The following is a 20553-nucleotide window of genomic DNA, read 5'->3' as shown; positions in this document are numbered from 1 at the left end:
CGCTAGTGAACAACTTAGGGCTCCGTCTGATCCTGCTAAGGAACAGGCATGAACAACCCAAAAGATGGCACAAGAAGAACTCAAAGTCCCAGAGCCAATAACTGTCAGCGACCGAGAAATTGCCAGCCTCTCAGAAACACAATTCAAAACACTGTTTATCAGGATGCTCACAGAACTGGTTGATTATAGTCACAAATTAGAGGAACATATGAAGGCTAAACTAATTGAAATGAAGGGAGATGTCCAGGAAACCAATAGCGATGGAAAGGAAACTGGGACTCGAATCAATGGACTGGACCAGAAGGAAGAACAAAACATCCAACGAGAAAGGAATGAAGAAATGAGAATTCAAAACAATGAGGAGAGGCTTAGGAACCTCCAGGACATCTTTAAACGTTCCAACATCCAGATTATAGGGGTACCAGAAGGGGGAAAGAAACAGCCACAAGTGGAAAACTTATTTGAACAAATAATAAAGGAGAACTTCTCCAGTCTGGCAAAGGAAATAGACTTCCAGGAAATCCAGGAAGCTCAGAGAGTCCCAAAGAAGTTGGACCCAAGAAGGAACACACCAAGGCACATCATAATTACATTAGCCAAGACTAAAATGAAGCAGAGAATCCTAGAAGCAGCAAGAGATAAGGGGACAGTCACCTACAAAGGAGTACCCATCAGACTGTCAGCGGATTTCTCAAAAGAGACCTTACAGGCAAGAAGGGGCTGGAAAGAAGTATTCCAAGTCATGAAATCCAAAGACCTACATCCAAGCTTGCTTTATCCAGCAAAACTTTCACTTAGAATGGAAGGACAGATAAAGTGCTTCTCAGACAAGGTCAAGTTCAAGGAGTTCATCATCACCAAGCCCTTATTATATGAAATGTTAAAGGGACTTATCTAAGAAAAAAGAAGATGAAAAATATGAACAGTGAAAGGACAGCAAACTTACAGTTACTAACAACCACACCTAAAACAAAAGCAAACCAAGAGGACAGCTAGATCAGGAGTGGAACCATAGAAATGAAGAACACATGGAGGGTTAGCAACAGGGGAGTGGGAGGAGGAGAAGGGGGGAGAAGGTACAGAAAATAGCATAGATGGTAGGTAGAAAAGAGATAGGGGGGAGGGCGAGAATAGTGGGGGAAATATAGAATCTAAAGAACTTGAGACACGTGGTTATAAACTAAGTGGGGCAGAATGGTGGGGGAGGGAGTGTGCGGGTGGAGGGGAATGAAGGGGGGGAATAGAACAACTGTAATGGTATAATCAATAAAATATATATATAAAAAAATAAAATAAGATAAAATAAATGGAAAGAATAACAGATTCTTGGGTTATAGGGCTTAACATGAAAAATGTAAATGCATCTAGAAATGAACAAAATCCTAATCGGAATGATTTTTAAAATCATTAGGGGAAATGACATCATTATCAATTTTTTTAATGCAGCATAAAGCTACAGTCATTAAGAATATGGTATTGACACAGAAATAGGCAAACACATCAATGGAACAAGATGTAAAGTCCAGAAACAATGAGTATGAGTGAGAAACTGAGTGCGTGTGTGTGTGTGTGTGTGTGTGTGTGTGTGTGTGTAATGGTGATATGCTAAAGTCAAAGAGCATTGCAAGTCAACAGAGAAAATGTAGGCCAGAAGAAGCAGCCTCAGGCTTTGAGAGGCCCCCCAGAGGTGAGCCCTACCCAGGCGGGTGAGCAGAGTGCAGTACTGGGACCACAGGCAGCTCAGCCTCCCAGTGGACCTGCCTTGGACATGCTTGGCCAGAATGATCTGGATCAGCACCACTCAACAGAAATACAGGATGAGTCTCTGGACCCTCTGTATGTCCTCCTCGGAGAAGTGTCTGTTCAAGTCCTTTGCCCATTTTTTAATTGGGTTGCTCATCTTCCTAAAGTGGAGTCATATGGGTTCTTTATATATTTTGGAGACAAAACCCTTGTCTGAGGTATCGTCGGCAAATATGTTTTCCCATACGGTTGGTTCTCTCTTTTATATACATTTTATTGATTATGCCATTACAGTTGTTCCATTTCCCCCTCCTTTCATTTCTCTCCACCCTACACACCCCCTCCACCCTTCCCCCCCCTTTAGTTCATGTCCACATGTCACAAGTTCTTGAGCTTCTACATTTCCCATACTATTCTTGCTGTCCACCCTGTCTATTTTCTACCTACTGTCTATGCTACTTATTCTCTGTACCTTCTCCCCCCTTCTCCTCCTCCCACTCTCCTGTTGCTAACCCTCCTTGTGATCTCCATTTCTATGGTTCCACTCCTGATCTAGCTGTCCGCTTAGGTTGCTTTTGTTTTAGGTGTGGTTGTTATTAACTGTGAGTTCACTGTCCTTTCACTGTTCATACTTTTTATCTTCTTTTTCTTAGATAAGTCCCTTTAACATTTCATATAATAAAGGCTTGGTGATGATGAACTCCTTGAATTTGACCTTATCTGAGAAGCACTTTATCTGTCCTTCTGTTCTAAATGAAAGCTTTGCTGGATAAAGCAATCTTGGATGTAGGTCTTTGGATTTCATGACTTGGAATACTTCTTTCCAGCCCCTTCTTGCCTGTAAGGTCTCTTTTGAAAAATCCGCTGACAGTCTGATGGGAACTCCTTTGTGGTGACTGTCCCCTTATCTCTTGCTGCTTCTAGGATTCTCTTCTTCATTTTAGTCTTGGCTAATGTAATGATGATGTGCCTTGGTGTGTTCCTCCTTGGGTCCAAATTCTTTGGGACTCTGAACTTCCTGGATTTCCTGGAAGTCTATTTTCTTTGCCAGACTGGGGAAGTTCTCCTTTATTATTTGTTCAAATAAGAGTTCCACTTGTTGCTCTTCCTCTTAATAAAGAAAAAGAAAAGAAAGGGAGGGAGGGAGGAAGGAGGGAAGGAAATTTCCCCAATGCTGCTAAACAGAACCGGCTTGAAGTGAAATAGAAAATTACGGTCCTCCTGACCAGGAGCCACCAAACTTTTTCTGTAAAGGGTCAAATAATAAATGTGTTAGCCTATATAGACCACACAGTCTCTGCCCGGCCTGCTCAGTTCTGCCTCGGAGGCACGAAAGCAGCCATAGACAAGATATCAACAAGTGGGTGTGGCTGTGTTCTGATAAAACTTTATTCACAAAACAGGAAGTTGAATTTAGCCCAAGAGCTTTGTTCCCATCACTTTGAAGGTTTGGCTGAACACCTTCCATGGGACTCACGGGGAACAATAAAAATACAGGCCCAGTTGGAAAAACATCTTAGGATAACAGTCTCTGGCTGCCAGCCTTGGCAGGTTGTTTCATCTCAACCCTGATGCTCCGAGACGCTGTGACTTTACACACATGTGTTTTCTGTCCTTTCTGGTCCCAGTTGTATCTGAGCACCTGGTGAATTCTACCTGCCAATGATGTTTGAGATGGAGAGCCCCATTGCTCCAATTTCTCTTTCCATTTGGGAAAGTAAATGGTGCAATTGATGAGCATTCAAACTGTAAGCAAAAGCCAAAGCTCTTATTCTCACCCAGCAATCCAAAGTGGACACTGAAGCTGCTGTAAAAGTTTATTGCAGTCATGCCCTGTGACAACAGCCCCAGGAAACAGAGACAGGGACATCGGTCGCCACACGTAATCCATAAAATCGGAGGCTTTATCTCAAGTGACTGCACATTTGAATACAATGTATGATGCCCTGATTCTGGACAGAACAAAGTGATTCTCAGATCTCGATAGGTCAGAGTTCTTAGGCAGAGCCAATAAAACTCAGAGGAGCACGTGGGGGAATAATCAGGTTTGGGCCTCAGCGCCCAGAGGGATGTTGCCACAAGACAGCAGCCACAGTCACGGCCCCACGGCACTGCTGCTCAGTGGCCTGGGTCACATCTGAGCCCTGCACCTGACATACCTTTTGGTTTTCTCTGGCACCAATTACATACCCACTGGATGCCCACCTCCTCCCCAAGCCCTCCTAGCAGGTCCCTGGTTATTCACTGACTCAACAAGATTCCCACAAGGCTACTCTTCTCTCCCATCACAAATTCTCTGTGTCTGTCCACACACACAATAAAATTGACTAACATTTATGTGCAATGTAAATATTTGACTTCCTTACTGTTAACTAACAATTTTTATTTTTTTGTCCATGAACTCTGAACTCCTGTGTATTTTCATCTGAGTGTCTGGCGGGTTGACATCAGCATAAACCTTTCAAAGATCAATTTGACCCATGGGCTTTATGACCCATGGTCAATCTAAAGTCAGAGAAATTTATAAAGACAAAGCCTTGCCTATCTGACCCTTTCCCGTCCCTTCCCTGGTGCCTGAACGTCCCTCCTTCAGCTCATGTTCTCTCCTCGTGGGCCTCTCAGAAACGCTGTAATATTGGAAGGTCATTTAACTGGCTACCTTCACTTTTCCGGAGACCTTCAGCTTTTTCCTACTCTGTACTAGAGACTGAAAGACTTAGAAGGCAAGGAGTAGGGGCAGAGGTTTTATAACGTCAAAAGCTTTGGATTCAGTATTGAGAGTCCCTGCTTCTCATCCTAGTCCTGCTCCTGTTTAACCCCGCAAAGTCCCCTCCCCAGTCAGAACCTCAGCTTCCCCATCTGTAAAATGAAAGTGTCGGCTTAGGACCAGGCAGTCCACCCCGTTCTCCCATCCTTCACCTCCATTCCATGCAAGCACGGAGGAGAACTGTGTGGAGAGCACAGACTTTGGGCTGAAGACACCCAAGAGTCAGTCTTGGCTTTGCCGTGCACCAGCTGTGTGATTTGGGACAAAGAACCTAACTTCTCTGAGACTCAGTTTTCTCTTCCAGGAAATGGAAAATAAAATTAAAACCCCCCGTTCCCATGCAACACTCTTATGAGAAATGGAAAGAGAATAAGAAAGGCCCCGATTGGAAGCTAAGTAGGGACTGGCACTGAAGAAAAGGCAGCTACCATCCTTCTTGTACGTTCCTCGGGGGATTGCTGCCTCTGGGGAGCAAGAGCAGGCAGGACCCAGGGCCAGGCCTCCAGTGAGGAGCCCCAGAAATCACAGGGAGAGGCAGCAGCCTACGCCAAGTACTATTTAAAAGCAGAACTCCAAGAAAGCTGACTGCTACCCTTAGTGGGCGCCATCAGGACCTGAGCAGAAGGAGGCTGCCCCTCAGCTACCTGGGAGCACCCACATCCAGGGAGGTTTAATCAGTAACTCGAGCAGTAAGTGAGGTGATGGGGCAGGCGGGGAGCGAGGCTGGGCCCTTCAATTATTTGTGTGACCATCCCTGTAGCAGCTTTGAGGACAAAAAGTGCCCTTTCCATGGCAACGGCACTCCGCTGACTCCGCTGTTTGAACTGTGGACTTGGACAGCCTGCTCCTGAGAGGAGGAGTCCAGGTGCCATTCTCTCTTTGTTCACGGAACAGGTCCCACCTCACAAGCTAAACCCAGGAACTGTTCCCTGACCAACTTCCCAGAAGTTCAGGGTGACCTCCCTACCCTCCCTCCTTACACTTTTTTCCCTCCTCTTACATTGCTGCCCTTCCCCCTCAGGAAGACTGATTTTCCTGCCCCTCCCAGTACTTCCCAGTGCAGTCTCTGCATATTGATATCTTACCAAATAAGACAGTAACTAGAAACTAACCCGGAAGGAGGGAAAGAAAGAGTGAAAAGGGCGGACACATCACCCTGGCAGGGAAAGCACCAAGACAGCAAGCAGGGCAGTAGCGAGAGTTTGAAGCAGGAAACTGGACACAGAGGGAGCAGCAACCCTGGGCATCAGTCCCAACTCCAAGACAAAGCCCCATCGACCCTAAGGGTGAGAACAGGTTTTCAGTGAGTTGTGTAGAAAACATACGTGCAAGACCTGTCGACGAGGAAAGAGTAGACTTCAAAAATGGGGCTGGTAAAACTGGATATCCACGTCAAAAAGGTAAAGTGGAACCCCTACCTCACATCGTGTGCAAAAAATTAACTCAAAATGAATCAGAGACCTAATGCAGGAGCTAAGACTATAAAACACTGAGGAGCAAACATAAGAGTCAATCTTCAGGACCTTAGCTTTGTGAATGGGTTTTTTTGGTGTCACAGGACTGGTGAATTCAATGATCACATAAGCATGCGCAACAAAAATGAAAGTAGATAAAATCAACTTCATCAAGATTTAAAAACTCCGTGCATCGAAGGACACTATCAAGAAAGCGAAAAGACAGCCTACAGAATGGAAGAAAATATATGCAAATTATGCATCTGATAAGGGTCTCCTACTATCCACAATACATAAAAACACTTTGAACTCAACAGCGAAGAAGACAGACAACCCATGGAGAAAAGGGAACCCTCATGCACTGTTGGTGGGAATGCAGGTAGGGGACTCCATCATGGAAAACAGTATGGAGGTTCCTCAGAAAATTACAAATAGAACTGCCTTATAACCCAGCGATTCCACTGCTGGGTATATATTCAAAGAAACCAAAAGCACTACTTCAAAAGTATATGTGCATCCCTATGTTCATTGCAGCATTATTTACACTAACCAAGATATGGAAGCAGCCCAAGCACCCACCAACAGACAAGTCAATAGAATGGAATATTACTCAGCCACAGCAAAGAGTGAAAGCTTACCATTTGCAACAGTGTGGATGGACCTGGAGGGTCTTACACTAAGTGAACTGTCAGACAGCAAAAGACAATTCCCATATATTTCCCTTATATGTGGAATCTAAAGAACAAATAAATGAACAAACGAAACAGAAACAGACTGACAGAGAACAGACTGAAGGTTGCCAGAGTGAGGAGGGTTGTAGGCCTGGGCTAAATGACAGGGAGAGCAGCCCCAGAGGTCAAGTTCAGAGAGAGTAGGGATCGCCCAGACAGTTAGTGACTAGAGGCCCAGCGGGCTGGTTCCAAGCACATAAAAGAAGTCTGGCACGGAGAAAAGGACGGAGAGCTGGAGCCAGAGGTCTGGGCCTATTCCTGATTCAGGATCCTGAGCAGGTACTTTCCATCCCAAGGGTTTTGTTTCTCCATCCATAAAGAAAGAGGGAGAATCTCTCTTGAGATGGTCACTGACTGCTCATGTTTAAGTGCATCAGAAATGTCACTGGAAGCCAGATTCTGACCCTGAGAGGGCACAAAGCCACCGCTACATCTACATTTGGGGTCAGCCCTCAGACATCCCTGGCTCCCTTTTAATCTTCTATTAAGAGCAGCTTTCCTTGAACCTTCTTGAACCTGTTTATGTTTTGGACCTTCCCCGTGGTAGAGGATAAGGAGTTCCATGTGTTGGCTCCTTGGTGCACGAAATAGGACTTCACCCTGAGGAGCAAGAAGGCTTAAGGGACCGAATTAATAGAAAAGTATAGTGCTACCCTTTGGTGGGGCATCAGTGCCCAGCCTCACCAGGCAGTGGACTCACCGAGATCTTGGTGAAAATGCAGAGCAACAGGGACAGAACGGACAGGTAGACCTGGATCCGGTTGCCTCCAAATCGCTTCCTCAGGTACTCTGGCATCGTCACCACCTGCACGGGAAGGAAGGGAGGTCACTGCGGCCACAGTGGCCAGAAGGCCCAAAGCAAGCAGAAGAGTGGCATCTACCAGGGTGCCCGAGGCTTAACCCCTGTTGGTCAGAGAAGTCTGTGAGGTGTCCAGGTGGTCGTACTTCAGCCATTTGCTCATCTCAGTCCCACAGGCCTTACTGCAGAGGTAGCTGCGTGTTATCCCAGGACATAGAAGGTGCCTTATTAACACTTTTTAAAATAAATACATGACTGCAGATAACCAAGACAGCAGATCTTTGCCCTGGAGAAGGTGGGGGTGGATAGATCAATATTCCTATGTACAGCGCTGCCTGCACACAACGCATAACGACAGTAGCAGCTTTTCAATGCACCAAACAAGGTGGCCAGGCTGGTTGCATGCTTCACTTTGCCCTGCACGCAGCCCTCGCCATGGAATGCACCTGCAGGCCTGCTCAACTGTGCTCCCAGGTCCTTTCTGCAAGTGTCAACCATGCTCTGTCTTGTTCCCTCAGCCCAGAACCCGTGGTCTCCTGGGATTAGACATGTGCCAGCAGTAGCCTCCAGAAGTTGCAGTCTGCCCTGTGTGTCTTCCATGTTGCTTTCAGTGGACTTCTACGTAGGAGTTACTCATTATAACTCACTGAAGCGAGGGTACCAAAGCTGCCTTAGGTAAAAGGTCATAGAGTTTTCTCTGAGAGCTGGAGCATGCATTTGATAGTTGAGTACCAGCTGCATGCTCAGCAAAGAAATCTACAGATGTGCATAAATGGAGGGGAACTGTGACCCTTCCAGGGGCAGAGGCACATGGTTTTATATCATAAGCAAATGCAGGACAGTGCCTTGTAAATACACACCCAGCATAAGAGGTCACGATGCTTCAGAAAGCTCTGAACAGAGCGAGACTGTTTAGGAGGAGCAAGCCACGGCTTAGTGGATCCATTTAAAGTCGCTAGGAGCAATCAGGAACCTTACAACCTGGAAACACAAGCCAAGGCTCAGGCTTTCTCTGCCATTCATCCTGATAAGTCTCCTCTGCCTTTCAGGGGGACCAAGCACTTATGTGTGTATGTGCATGTGTCCATCAGTCCACAGTAGATGGAACGACAGGTAACTTACCCCAGCCTTGATGTAAATAGGGACAAACAACCAGCCCAGCACAATCATAAAAACCAGGGCCTAAAACCAAAAAAGAAATGGAGTCAGATCATGCTGCTTGGAGGTCCCCCAGTGGCTGCAGAATAATTGCCCAGCGGTTTCTCTTTGGGCCCTGAGGACAACTCAGGGCAGGCGGAGGAGCCCCAGGGAATGGTAGCTGAGCAACGCAGAGGGGACCCCTCGTCCAGTGACCTCACAACCATTTTTCCTCTTCTCTGGTTTACAAAAAGTAAACTACCACTTAGGGACCTTTTAAAAAATAAATAATTATCATAACAGAAATCTGGTGATAAGCATTTCCAAACCTCCAATATGGCTGAAAGGGCAGAGGAGTGCTTGGCTTGTTAAGAGAAGAAAGAAACGCTATCTCTCTAACAGCGGTGGTTTTCTCACACTACTCTAGTAGAAGGAACGTGGGACCCTGGGGCCCCTCCCTCACCTGCGGCGCAGGGTGGCCAGAAGAGGTTCCCTAACATCTACAGCATCTCCCTCTGAGCACAGATTGAACTGCCTGACTGCTAAAGCTCCTTCCACAGTGTTTCTGATGTTACTCACATTCCATTCAAAGGCCCCAATGGCGATGCCTGAAGCTGCTCCCGTCCCAGCCAGCCCCACGAAGTGGTCACTTCCGATGTTGCTGGCAAAGAGAGAAGCTCCAATCTGGAAACACAAAAATAAAGTACGGTGAGGACTCTGTGCTCCTTGAGGACACTCACGGGTAAACCAAGAGAGAAGAGAAGAGAAGAAAGAGCAGAAGAAGGCCAGGAACTTGATTGTGCTGGAGTCTATCAGGACTGCTGGTTCTGAAGGTGGTTATGGGGACTTGGGTATTAATACTGAAGAGGAAAAGGAAAGGATTAAGGAAGAGCCAACAGGCTGTAATCCAAAATCAGATCGTCTGTGAGTCCTGTGTGAGCCCAATGCACCAGAGTGTAGGAGACATAGGAAGCCCCACAGCCTACCGGGCCTTTCCTAGAAGTCTCCCAAGAAGCTGTGGGCTCAGGAGCAGGGCCTGTGCCAATCATCTCGGTGTCCTCCAGCACTCCTGGCTTGGGGCTTTGATGGATATAGGTTCTCAGTAAATAGGGGCAGTTTGATAAAGGTACCACTTGAAAGGAAGCCTCTTGGCCTCAGTCCTGTCGCCTGTCAGAGAAGGGAGGCAGTGATGGGAAGGCACTGGAGGGTTTCAGGCAGAGCAGGGACAGAACCTAATTTGCTTTTAAAGGTTGCTCTCAAGGGTGTGGAAAATGTCGTGTTGGGGACAAGGGACAAGAGAGAAACCATGTGGGAGGCTGTGGCTGTATCTGGGTGAACAAGAACAGTGACCTGGTCTTGGGTGGTAGCAGCAGAGACAAAGACAATCGTAGAGATGGGGGTCTATTATAGAAACAGTTAAGGGGCCTTGTTGATGGATCAAATGTGGAAAATGAGAGAGTAATCAAGGGTAACTCCTAGATTTGGTACTTGAATAACTGGGGGAACACTACTTATTAAGAAAAGGAAACTGCATACTCTGATTATTGCTATTTAAGAGTTTTAATCTTTGCCCTGGCTGGTGTAGCTCAATGGATTGAGCACGGGCTGAAAACCAAAGAGTCACCAGTTCGATTCCCAGTCAGGGCACATGCCTGGGTTGCAGGCCAGGTCCCCAGTGTGGGCCACATGAGAGGCAATCACACATTGATGTTTCTCTCCCTCTCTCTCCCTCCCTTCCCCCTCTCTAAAGATAAATAAATAAATAAATAAATAAATATATATATATATATATATATATATATATATATATATATATATATAAAGAATTTTAATCTTTGGTCATCTGTACTTTAAAGTGTGTTGTATAATGTAGACATGCTTGCCTTTGTTAAAAGAACTGGACTCATTAAATTTTGCCAAAGAAGTAAATTACTATCACCTCTGACTATTAGTGGAATCTTCATGGTGTGAAAAGTTCTATTGGCCCAGACTGCATCTTGTCTTCCTTATAACATAAACATTAAAATGCTTTGTTTGCTTCAAGAAGAAAGAGCAAGAGGAGGAGAGAAGGGAGCAAAAGAGGGAGATGGAGGAGAAGGAGAAACTGGGAGGAAAGCAGGCTGTTCAGAGATCCACTTTTTTCTCCTCAAAGCTTGATGGGGATCACAGTCCACTTTTCATCAAAATTCCCTTATTCGTGCAGCCTGCCTGTCCTGACCCATTATCTTATCACTTATCATCTCTCACTTAATAAATTATTAAGCCTAATATACTATTAAGGGCATAATTACCAGCAATGATTAACTACATTAGATTAACTAATGTTAACTAAGTTCAAGAAGTCCTTGCCAAGTCCTGGCTGGTGTAGCTCAGTGGACTGAGTGCGGGCCTAGGAACCAAACAACCACTGTTCAATTCCCAGTAAGGGCACATGCCTGGGTTGCAGGCCAATTCCTCACAGAGAATACATGAGAGGCAACCATACATTGATATTTCTCTACCTCTCTCCTTCCCTTCCCTTCTAAAGATAAATAAATAAAATCTTAAAAAAAAAAAGAAGTCCTCTCCAACATCCCCCCGAAGGGAGTATTGGACTCTAAACTGTTGTAGGCTTTTCTGAGGTACCTCCTCACATTCCACCAGATGGACTGGAGGCCAGAAGATCTTTGGGGGTACCACATGAATGGGGTCCAGATTCAGTTCACCATCAGGAGCAGGGTTGTCCTCCCAGTTGCTCACCTTGACCTCATCATGGACTCCCTCCTTTTGCCCCACGACCTGCACTCAATCATTTACCAAACCCTGCCTGCCTTCAAAATGTCATGGGAATCTAGCACTCTTTATATTGCCCTTGCTGGCTGTCATTATGCCTCAACAGGACCATGGCATTAGGCATCTAGATGATCTCCAGTCGCCGCCCCCCCCCCACCCACATGGCCAGCTATGTCCCCAAAGCACAACTCCAATCACATCACTTCCCTGTTCAGAGACCCTCCCAGACCCAAATGGACTTGCCAAGCAACCTCTTTGGCAACTCCTTAAAGACACAGTCCCTAAGAATTCAGCAAGTTTTCAGTTAAAANCAGGACCATGGCATTAGGCATCTAGATGATCTCCAGTCGCCGCCCCCCCCACCCACATGGCCAGCTATGTCCCCAAAGCACAACTCCAATCACATCACTTCCCTGTTCAGAGACCCTCCCAGACCCAAATGGACTTGCCAAGCAACCTCTTTGGCAACTCCTTAAAGACACAGTCCCTAAGAATTCAGCAAGTTTTCAGTTAAAATCTCATCCAGTGATATGGTAGCATGAGCTTCTCAATTAGAGTTGGTAGGCTTTCTTGATCTCACTATCTGGGTGATCATAACATCTACGAGCTTCAATCTGCTCTCATGACAGCCTTGTGCAGGAGTCAAATGAGATCGTGAATCAGTAATGATGACACTCAGCCAGCCCTCAATCAGTGTCCTTTCTCCCCCCCAAGAGGACATTCATTTCACCCTCAAGGGCAATTTACAAGAACTACTACAGCAAACACTATTTTGGTCTGAATGATGCTCCCTCAAAATTTGAACGATGAAACCCTAATCCCCTGTGTGACTGTATTTGGAGATAGGAGTAATTAGGGTTAAATTAGGTCATAAGGGAGAGTCCCTGATCTGGTAGGACTGGTCCATGTGTACACAGAGAAAAGGACATGTGAGTGCCAAGAGGGAAGGCAGCCAGCCATCTATCAGCCAGGAAGACAGGTCTCGCCAGAAACCTGCCCTAAGAGCACCCTGATTTTGGATGTATAGCCTCCAGAACTATGAAACAAAATACCTTTCTGTTGTTTAAGCCAGACAGTCTGAGATCTTTTGTTACAGCAGCCCATGCAAGCTAATACAGACACCTTTGCTTTATCACCTGCTCTCCCACGCCAGGTTTTCACACTGCCCTTCCTCTCACTGGAGCTCATTAACAATGCTTTCATCACTTTGATTTCCCAAACCCTCGCTCAGGTTTATGCCCAATTGGGAATGATGTCCCAACCGGGGAGTCACCCAGCAATGTGTTCTTCTCTGTAATTTTAGTCCCACGTTCCTTCTGAGCACAGACTTGTAGACTTCACCTAAAATTTCCCCAGCTTGATCTTGCTGCTGACACTTCCTTCCACGCCTTCCTCCTCCCCTAAGGGGGCTCAGGAAACCATTACAAGTATCAAGATGGTTTTGCTTTCTCTGTGCAAGATGAGCTGGATCTAACCAAACCCAAGAGATGGGAGAGCATTGTAACTGGAAACTAACATGACGTCACAAGGCATAAGGCAGAAAGACTATGTTTTCCTTCGACTTTAGGGAATTCACAATCACATTCTACTGCCTGCATTTCCTATCTTAGAAAGTTGGCAGGAAAGGAAACATGAAGAAATTATAGAATCATAGAACCTTCTAGAGTCGGATGAACCCACAGATGTCACAGCTTGATGTTCAGCTTCTGGATGCTTACAGAGAACGCCTCACCTTATAAGGCAGCTGAATCCAAATGGAACAACTCTAATGGTTAAAATGTCCATCTTTATATTGATCTGAAATCAGTGAGCCCTACTTATGCCCTCTGGGGAGACACAGAACTAGTTAAATTTCTCTTCCACAAGCTAGCCCTCCCAATTTCTGAGGACAGGGGTGGTACCCACTTCCCAATCTTCTCCATCCTAAGCTTCCTCTTCCAATGTGTCTGCTCCTCACTGTCTATGGACTTAAACCTCACCATCCTTGTTGCTCTGCTGTCCTCAGCCCCAGCTGTCCCCTGGTGGGCCTCAGATCCAAGTGGACCACTCCAGACATGAGCTATTTAAAACATACCAGGCTATACTTCTTGACTTCCTATCTGGTTGTAATATCAAGTGGTTTCAAATCCTCTTTTAAACCTGCAACTCAGCCCTGGGGCTTTGGCAGTGGTGAGGACTAAGCCCATCCCTCTCATTCCCATCAGAGAATCTGCCTCTGAGTGATTGTGACCATGCAATAGGAAAAGATTTCCTCTCATGGCAAGTTAGACTCCTGATCACACTAATTTGGTTTGCCTTAACAACACAATGACTCTATCACTGAAAATTTTTTCACTTCAGTCCTTCCAGGGTTCGGCACAAATTCGATGTTTTCCTGTGAGCCTTCTCTGAAGGGACAATTACTTAAACCACCAAGGAACACATCTGGCCAAATTAATTTCTTTCTACCAACTACTGAGGTCAGAAGTCAGAAGCTAACAGGGGCTGCGTTTACCTCTTAAACCAAAGGCGGACGTGATTCTATGTAATGATCACTCCCTCAGTGCTAAACCCAGCTCTAGAAATGGGCTCTCTGAACCACAGCTATTCACAGAGTGTTCTGCGAGCCAGGAGCGTCAGCTTCACCTGGGAGTTTGTGAGAAATGCAAATCCTCAGTCCCCATCCCAGACCTAGTAATTCAGAGTCACCAGCTCTCCGGGTGACTTCTTCTGCACCATAAAGTTTGAGAAGCCTGTCTAGACTGTATTGAAAGTTGCTGTTCTTGCCTTCATCTTGTTTTGACCTCTCTTCCAGAGCAGAAGCACAATAACTAGCTACAAAATTGGGAGGCTAGGGTGTGGGGGATCACATGTTTGGGTGAAAGAGTCTTTCTCTCCAAAATCCCCTATCTAATCTCCAGAGTTTTAAGACCATTAACAATTTAAAGGGCAACAATTCCAGAGCTGTTTCAGATTTACTCTCAGCCTGAGGCCTAAGAATAAAGCAAGTGCGGAAGTTATCTGTTTATTTGGGAGACAAGAATGCAGAAAAAAACATAAAAATGTCACTGAGCCCTGGCTGGTGAGGCTCAGTGGATTGAGCACCAGCCTGCAAACTGAAGGGCAGCCAATTCCGTTTCTGGTCAGGCACACACCTGGGTTGTGGGCCAGGTCCCTGGTTAAGGGTGTGGGAGAGGCAACCAATTGATGTACCTCTCACATATTGATGTTTCTCTCCCTCTTTTCCCTTCTCTCTAAAAATAAATACATAAAATCTTTTTAAAACATTTAAAATTTTTAATATAAAAAAAGAAATTGTCATTGAACACTACCTAACTAAACTTACGTTTTGTGTGACAGGAAATAGAAATTAGACATGTTAGCCCAGACATCTGATGTTAGAATTATCTTGGAAATGATTAAGGTCAACCTTCCATTCTCAAAGGGAAACAAGAGCCCAGAGGAAAAACGGTGATTCAAGTTTACACACTAATTTTGTTTTTACTTCCATACACTCAGGAAGGTAAGATAGCACATGCATACTGAGGACCACTAACCCAGGAGTCGAGAATTGCCCAAGTCAGCGGACAACAGACATGTGTGTCTTCCTAGCTACCAATGGATTTGACAAAAGCACCCTGTATCACACTTGAAAGCGTAATTAATGGCATGGACCCCCTCTTCTTCCCCTCCTTCTAAGTACATAAGGAGGCCTGTGACCTGGTTCTAACCTTGGTTCTGCCAGAGCAAATTATGTGACTGTGAGCCAATCACATTACTGCCTTGACCCTCAGTTTCCTCCACTATAAACGTATACAGGCTTTAATGAGGTATCAGTATGAGAACCTTTCAAGAAAGTTTTGCCCCACATGGGCATGTGATGCTGAAAAAATATTGATGATGCTGCTTTCACACAGCCCATGCTTGTATAGAGTGCCCTGAATTTCCCTGAAGAGTCAGAAGGCTCGTTTTCCCTTGGAGGGAGCAAGACCCCCACAATTCAAATGGCAAATGCACTCAGCCAATTTCAGAAAACTGCTTTCTTGTTTCACAGGCCATATAACACCCAGAATGGCCAGAGCTCTAGAGATGGCTTCTGCTTCCAGCTCTGTCTCCCCTTTTAAGAAAGGGACAGAGGGTGACTAACTATTATAGAGGATCCTTGAAGCTGGGCACTTTCTTCACCTCGACTTATTTCAATCTCACACAGCCTGTGAGATGGGTATTAGTCTCATCTGAATTTTACAGGTGAGAAAACCGAGGACCAGAAAAGTGACATGATTTCCACAAGGCCTTGCAGCCCGACACGACAACATCCAAGGGTCCAAAGGGGAGGCCATGGGCACTGTGCTGACTTTCATCCTTCCCCAGGCATCCTCCTCTGAACTCCCATGAAGGGGCACGGTCCAGTCAGGACCCCAACCCTCTCCTTGTAAACTCAGGAATAGCGTGTGCATGTCTGCATCATGCTTGTATTTCAGATTCCTCCCTTCTCCTCTGGGGATCTGGTCTTTAATCTGAATTAACATTTTTGATTCCCTTCCTAAGGTATCTTTTTATGGGAGAAGTTTGACCCTTGCCATCTCTTAGGGAATCACACTTCCTGGATTTGGGACAAAGGAGAAGATGGGGCTTGTATATTCAGACAATTTTATTTCCAGGACTGTGGTAAATATTTAGACACAGGCTTTGCTCCAGACTCATCATAATCTCTGTTTACTCTACATCAGCTCATGTCCCACCCTGGACAATGGGCACCTTTCACTCATTAGCTTCACCCACACCTCTCCTTGGTCCAACAACCAAAAAGGCAGGAAATCAGGAAACCACTGCCAAAGCTGGCATTTTCCCACAGGTTATTTACATAAAAGGCAGATAAGGGTTTCTGTTGGCATTTACAGGTCAAGGAGGCTGGAGACCATCCTTCTTACCAATTCAGATGAGCTCGTCTTTGCAATCATCAACAACCTGAGGTGCCTGATCGATATGCACCCTCTCTGCCCCACACTGGCTCCCTTCCAGTTCCTCAAGTGTCCCAAACTCTTCCACCTCAGGCCTCTGACCCTCTGTTCCTTTTGGTTAGATTGCTCTTCCCACCATTTTCACGTGACTGCCTCCTTCTGGTCCTTCAGTCTCCATCTAATTGCTCAGCCCTCAGTAAGGCCTTCCCTGACCATCTTCCATAGGTCAAAAAGAACCCTTCCCTCTCATCCATGGCTCACATATATTTCCTGCTTAACATTTACCATTACGTGTAATTTTTTATATATTTTATAAGAACATCTGTCACACACACACACAAACACATATATCTATACCTAATACCCACCTAACAGATTGTGGCGCATAGTAGGTAATCAACATGTACACGTAGAATGAAGTGCTAACTATCTACTGTTCCAGTAGATTTACACGTATTAACTAATTTATTCTTCAGAACAGCTCTACCAGGTGGGCACCATGATCTCTATTTTTCACCTGAGAAAACTAAGCCACAGAGAGGTAAAGTCACACAGCTAAGAATGGGTGACTCTGAAAGTTCAAACCAAGGCAGCCTGGCTCCAGAGTCCGTGCTCTTAACTCCAACTCTCAATCACCTCCCTAATATGAAGTTTACCCCAGAAGACACATAGAGCTTCAGCCAACTCAAAACGCCCTTGCCCATGGTAGACGGTGAAAGCCCAGATGCATTTCCAACACAAACAACCCAAAGACGTCATCTTAGCCAGTAGTTTCAGCACTCTCCTGACTTCAAACAAATAGGAATATTTCTTACACAATCGTGCACTGCATAATGGTGCTTGGTCAATGACAGACCGCCTAGACCTTGTTGGTCCCATAAGATTATAGCAATAATGAAGCTGAAAAATTCCTGTTGCCTGGTGACGTTGTAGCTGTCCTAATGTCATAGCTTGATGCATTACTCGCAAGTTTGTGGCGATGCTGGTGTAAACAAACCCAGGGCACTGCAGTTGGGTAAAAGTATAGTACACACAATTATGTACAGTATGTAATACTTGACAAAATAATAAATACCTGTTACTGTTTATGTATTACTACACTATACTTTTTATCATTATTTTAGAGTGTACTTTTTCTACTTAGAAAAAAACTTTGCTGTAAAACAGTATGCCATGCTATGCCAGCAGCAGCGTCATCCATCGTCTGTTTACCTTCTCTCTTGATTGCATCATTTTCTTTTGTGCTGGATTTAATCTCGTGTTGTTTTATTAACTTGGTGTAGCCTAAGTGTACAGTGTTTATAAAGTCACAGCAATATACGGCAACGTCCTGGGCCTTCACATTCACTCACCACTCACTCACTGACTGACCCAGGGTAACTTCCATCCCTACAAGCTCCATTCTTGGTAAGTGTCCTTATACAGGTGTACCATTTTTTATCTTTTACACCCTATTTTTATATTCCTTTTCTATGTTTAGATACACAAATCCATACTGTTGTGTTACCATTGCCTGCTGCGTTCATTCAGTGGCATGCTGCACTGGCTTGTAGCCTAGGAGCAATTAGACTATAGCATATAATTTAGGTGTGTGGTGAGCTATACCATCTAGGCTTGTGTGAGTGCACTGTATGATGTTCGTATGACAAAATCGCCTGATGACGCATTTCTAGGAGCACATCCCCTCGTCAAGCAGAGTGTGGCTGTAATTTACTTTTTGTTCTCTCTTTCTGTGGCAGTGCTGGTTGATGTGTTGGAAGATAATGGGAGGGCAGCCAGAGGGAAAGGAGAAGGCCAGAACTTAGGTACTAACTAGGTGACAGGAGCTTGGCTCCACACCAGTCAGCTGTTGCCTAGGAACACAAAGAGAACATGGGATGGTGATGGCTGTGTGTTAATTAAAGAGGCTCTGAGGAAGAGACTAAGCCATAAGGAATGGAAGGGAAATGGTTCCATCATAGAAAGAAGGAAGGAGGGACAAAAGGGTGGAGCAAGGGAGGGAGGGAGAGAAAGGATTAGGGGGAGAGGAGGAGGGAAGAGGAGCAGAAGGGAGAAAGAGAAGGAGAAAGAAGGGGAAGAGAAGAAAGAGGAGGAGGTGGTACAATAGAAGAAGAGGGAGAGGAGGAACCTAGAGGGAATAGGTCATTCGAGAGCAAGGCAGCAACTGGCCGATTAACCAAATAGACACGTATCTGTGGGAACTGACAAGCGTTGCAAAAGCTTGATTCAAACTGAAAAAAAAAAGTCAAATGTTTTAGATAGTGAAGAATTATGGCCATACCAGACTCTACCAAGCAGTTCAATGGAGACTGAAACTGGGCACTCTAATTCAGACCAGGCTTGCATTTCCAATTTTACTACCATGGGGAAAAAACTAAAGGAAAAACTTTCTCTGCATGTAGAAGCAGAGATGGGGAGCACTGCTAGGGGCCAGCTTTCGCTTGGACCTAGTACCTTCCTAACCTCCTGAGTTCTTACCACTGCCTATGTGCTGTGTGGCCGCTGCCCCTGAAAATGGAATATAGACTGTTACAGGTAACATCAACCACGAGGCCAGCATGAGGGTCAAGGGACAAGTCCCTCACCTCCCTTCCATTTATTTAATTCAAATATATTTGTCTCGTACCTATTCGATGCAAGGCCCTGGACTAGGTGTTGGGAGAAAGATTTTTAAAAGAGGGAGATTAAGAAAAACACAGGCTTGGCCCTGGGGTAAAAGGAAGGACACATGGCTACATGCAAGTGGAAAGCAATCAGAGCAGGAAGAGAGCAATCAGACCCGGACTTGGCAGTCACCTCTACCCAGGCTCACGAATGCCAAGAACATGTTGGTCTTCTGTCTTATGTCTTCCTGAGCCTTGTTCCCTTGGTGAGCTCTCCTCCTCTTCCTTGTCCATTCACCTTATTCCCGTTCTTCCCTTCCTTCATGAGTTCCCACCTAGGTCTTAGGCCCACAAGGCTATTCCAGATCACCCAGTGGCCACTCTGGTAGCATCCTATGTGGCTGAACTTTAACCAAATTGTTAGATTTTAGACACTTAAAGACGATCAGATACATTTTACTCAAGAGAGTTAAAGAAATGTGAGATGCTGTCCTCTTCCCTTGGAGAAAATTCCATCAGGGTCTCTGGTCAGCCCTAAATGAAGGAATTTTCAGATCAACCTTAGACCTTACCTACTGTTCTCATAGATTTTCATCTCAAAGGATAAGGAGAAAGAGACCTGCATAACTAGAAAAGCAAGGAGAAGTCCTAGCTCTGGCGTTATCTTGTGTGAACTTGGCCAACCCACGGGGTTAATCATCATTCCTGCTGGGTCACTGAAGATTCGATCAGATAGGTGATCTGACGGTCCTTTAAAAAATCCCAGTTGAAAAAAAGATGAGCAAGAGCTAAACCAGAGAGTTTACTGGAGGCCAGGCACTGTTCCGAGACACACGTGTCCTTACAACGTCAAGTAGGTAGTACTATTATCCCTGTCACAGAGATAACAAACATAAGGCACCTGGGTGTGTAGTAGCTCATCCAGGGTAACACAGTTAGTAAGGGGCAGGAGGGCTGGATTTGAACCCAAGAAGCCTGACTTCAGAGCCTAGGACTAAACAAGGGGTCAGCAAATGGTGGTAAATGGGCCATATCTGGTCTTCCACATGTTTTTGTAAATAAAATTTTATTTGGAACATAGCCACACCTATCCACTTATGTATTATCATGGCTGCTTTCATGCTAGCCACAGAGTTGAGTAGTTGTGATAGAAATCACATAGCCTCCAAAAATATTTACCATCTGTCTCTTTTCAGAGAAGTTTTCAACCCTTACCCTAAACTACTCTGATTCTCTCTTCTATGATAATTTTCTGATAAAAAAGGAAGGACCAAAACTGTGGGGATTGGAAGACACACACAAATTCCATTTTCAAGACCTTCCCTGGAGGTGAATTGACCAGCATACCCACACCCATTTCCCTTATGTTTGTCCCTTCCTCTGTGGTATGGAATCAGAATTTTATGCCTGGGAGAGTCTTTGAGATCCTCAATCTAACTGTCTCCCATTACAGAAGAGACCCTCTGAGACTCAGAGTGGCCCAATGTCACAAAACTGGGACAAGCCACATCCTTTGGTCGCTGTGAGGTCTCCGCTGGGACAAGCCACAACTTTGGTCGCTGTGAGGTCCCCACTGCCTTTGGAGAGTTGACTTATGTGTTGAAGGG

General features: G+C 45.3%; 1 protein-coding gene across 1 annotated transcript in view; it reads right to left on the bottom strand.

The window, feature by feature from the left end:
- Positions 1 to 20553, bottom strand: part of SLC5A1 (solute carrier family 5 member 1) — a 58662-nt gene that overhangs the window by 24371 nt on the left and 13738 nt on the right. The window contains exons 3-5 of the mRNA XM_037052590.1: positions 9211 to 9315; positions 8617 to 8676; positions 7396 to 7500 (exon numbers count right to left, since the gene is read on the bottom strand). Coding sequence (XP_036908485.1) covers positions 7396 to 7500; positions 8617 to 8676; positions 9211 to 9315 — 270 coding nt within the window. The remainder of the gene's footprint in view (positions 1 to 7395; positions 7501 to 8616; positions 8677 to 9210; positions 9316 to 20553) is intronic.

The sequence above is a fragment of the Sturnira hondurensis genome, unplaced genomic scaffold (assembly GCF_014824575.4).
Source record: "Sturnira hondurensis isolate 20B ecotype Veracruz unplaced genomic scaffold, ASM1482457v3 Scaffold0007406, whole genome shotgun sequence".
Taxonomy (NCBI): Eukaryota; Metazoa; Chordata; class Mammalia; order Chiroptera; family Phyllostomidae; genus Sturnira; species Sturnira hondurensis.
This window is presented reverse-complemented; position numbering and strand designations above follow the sequence as displayed.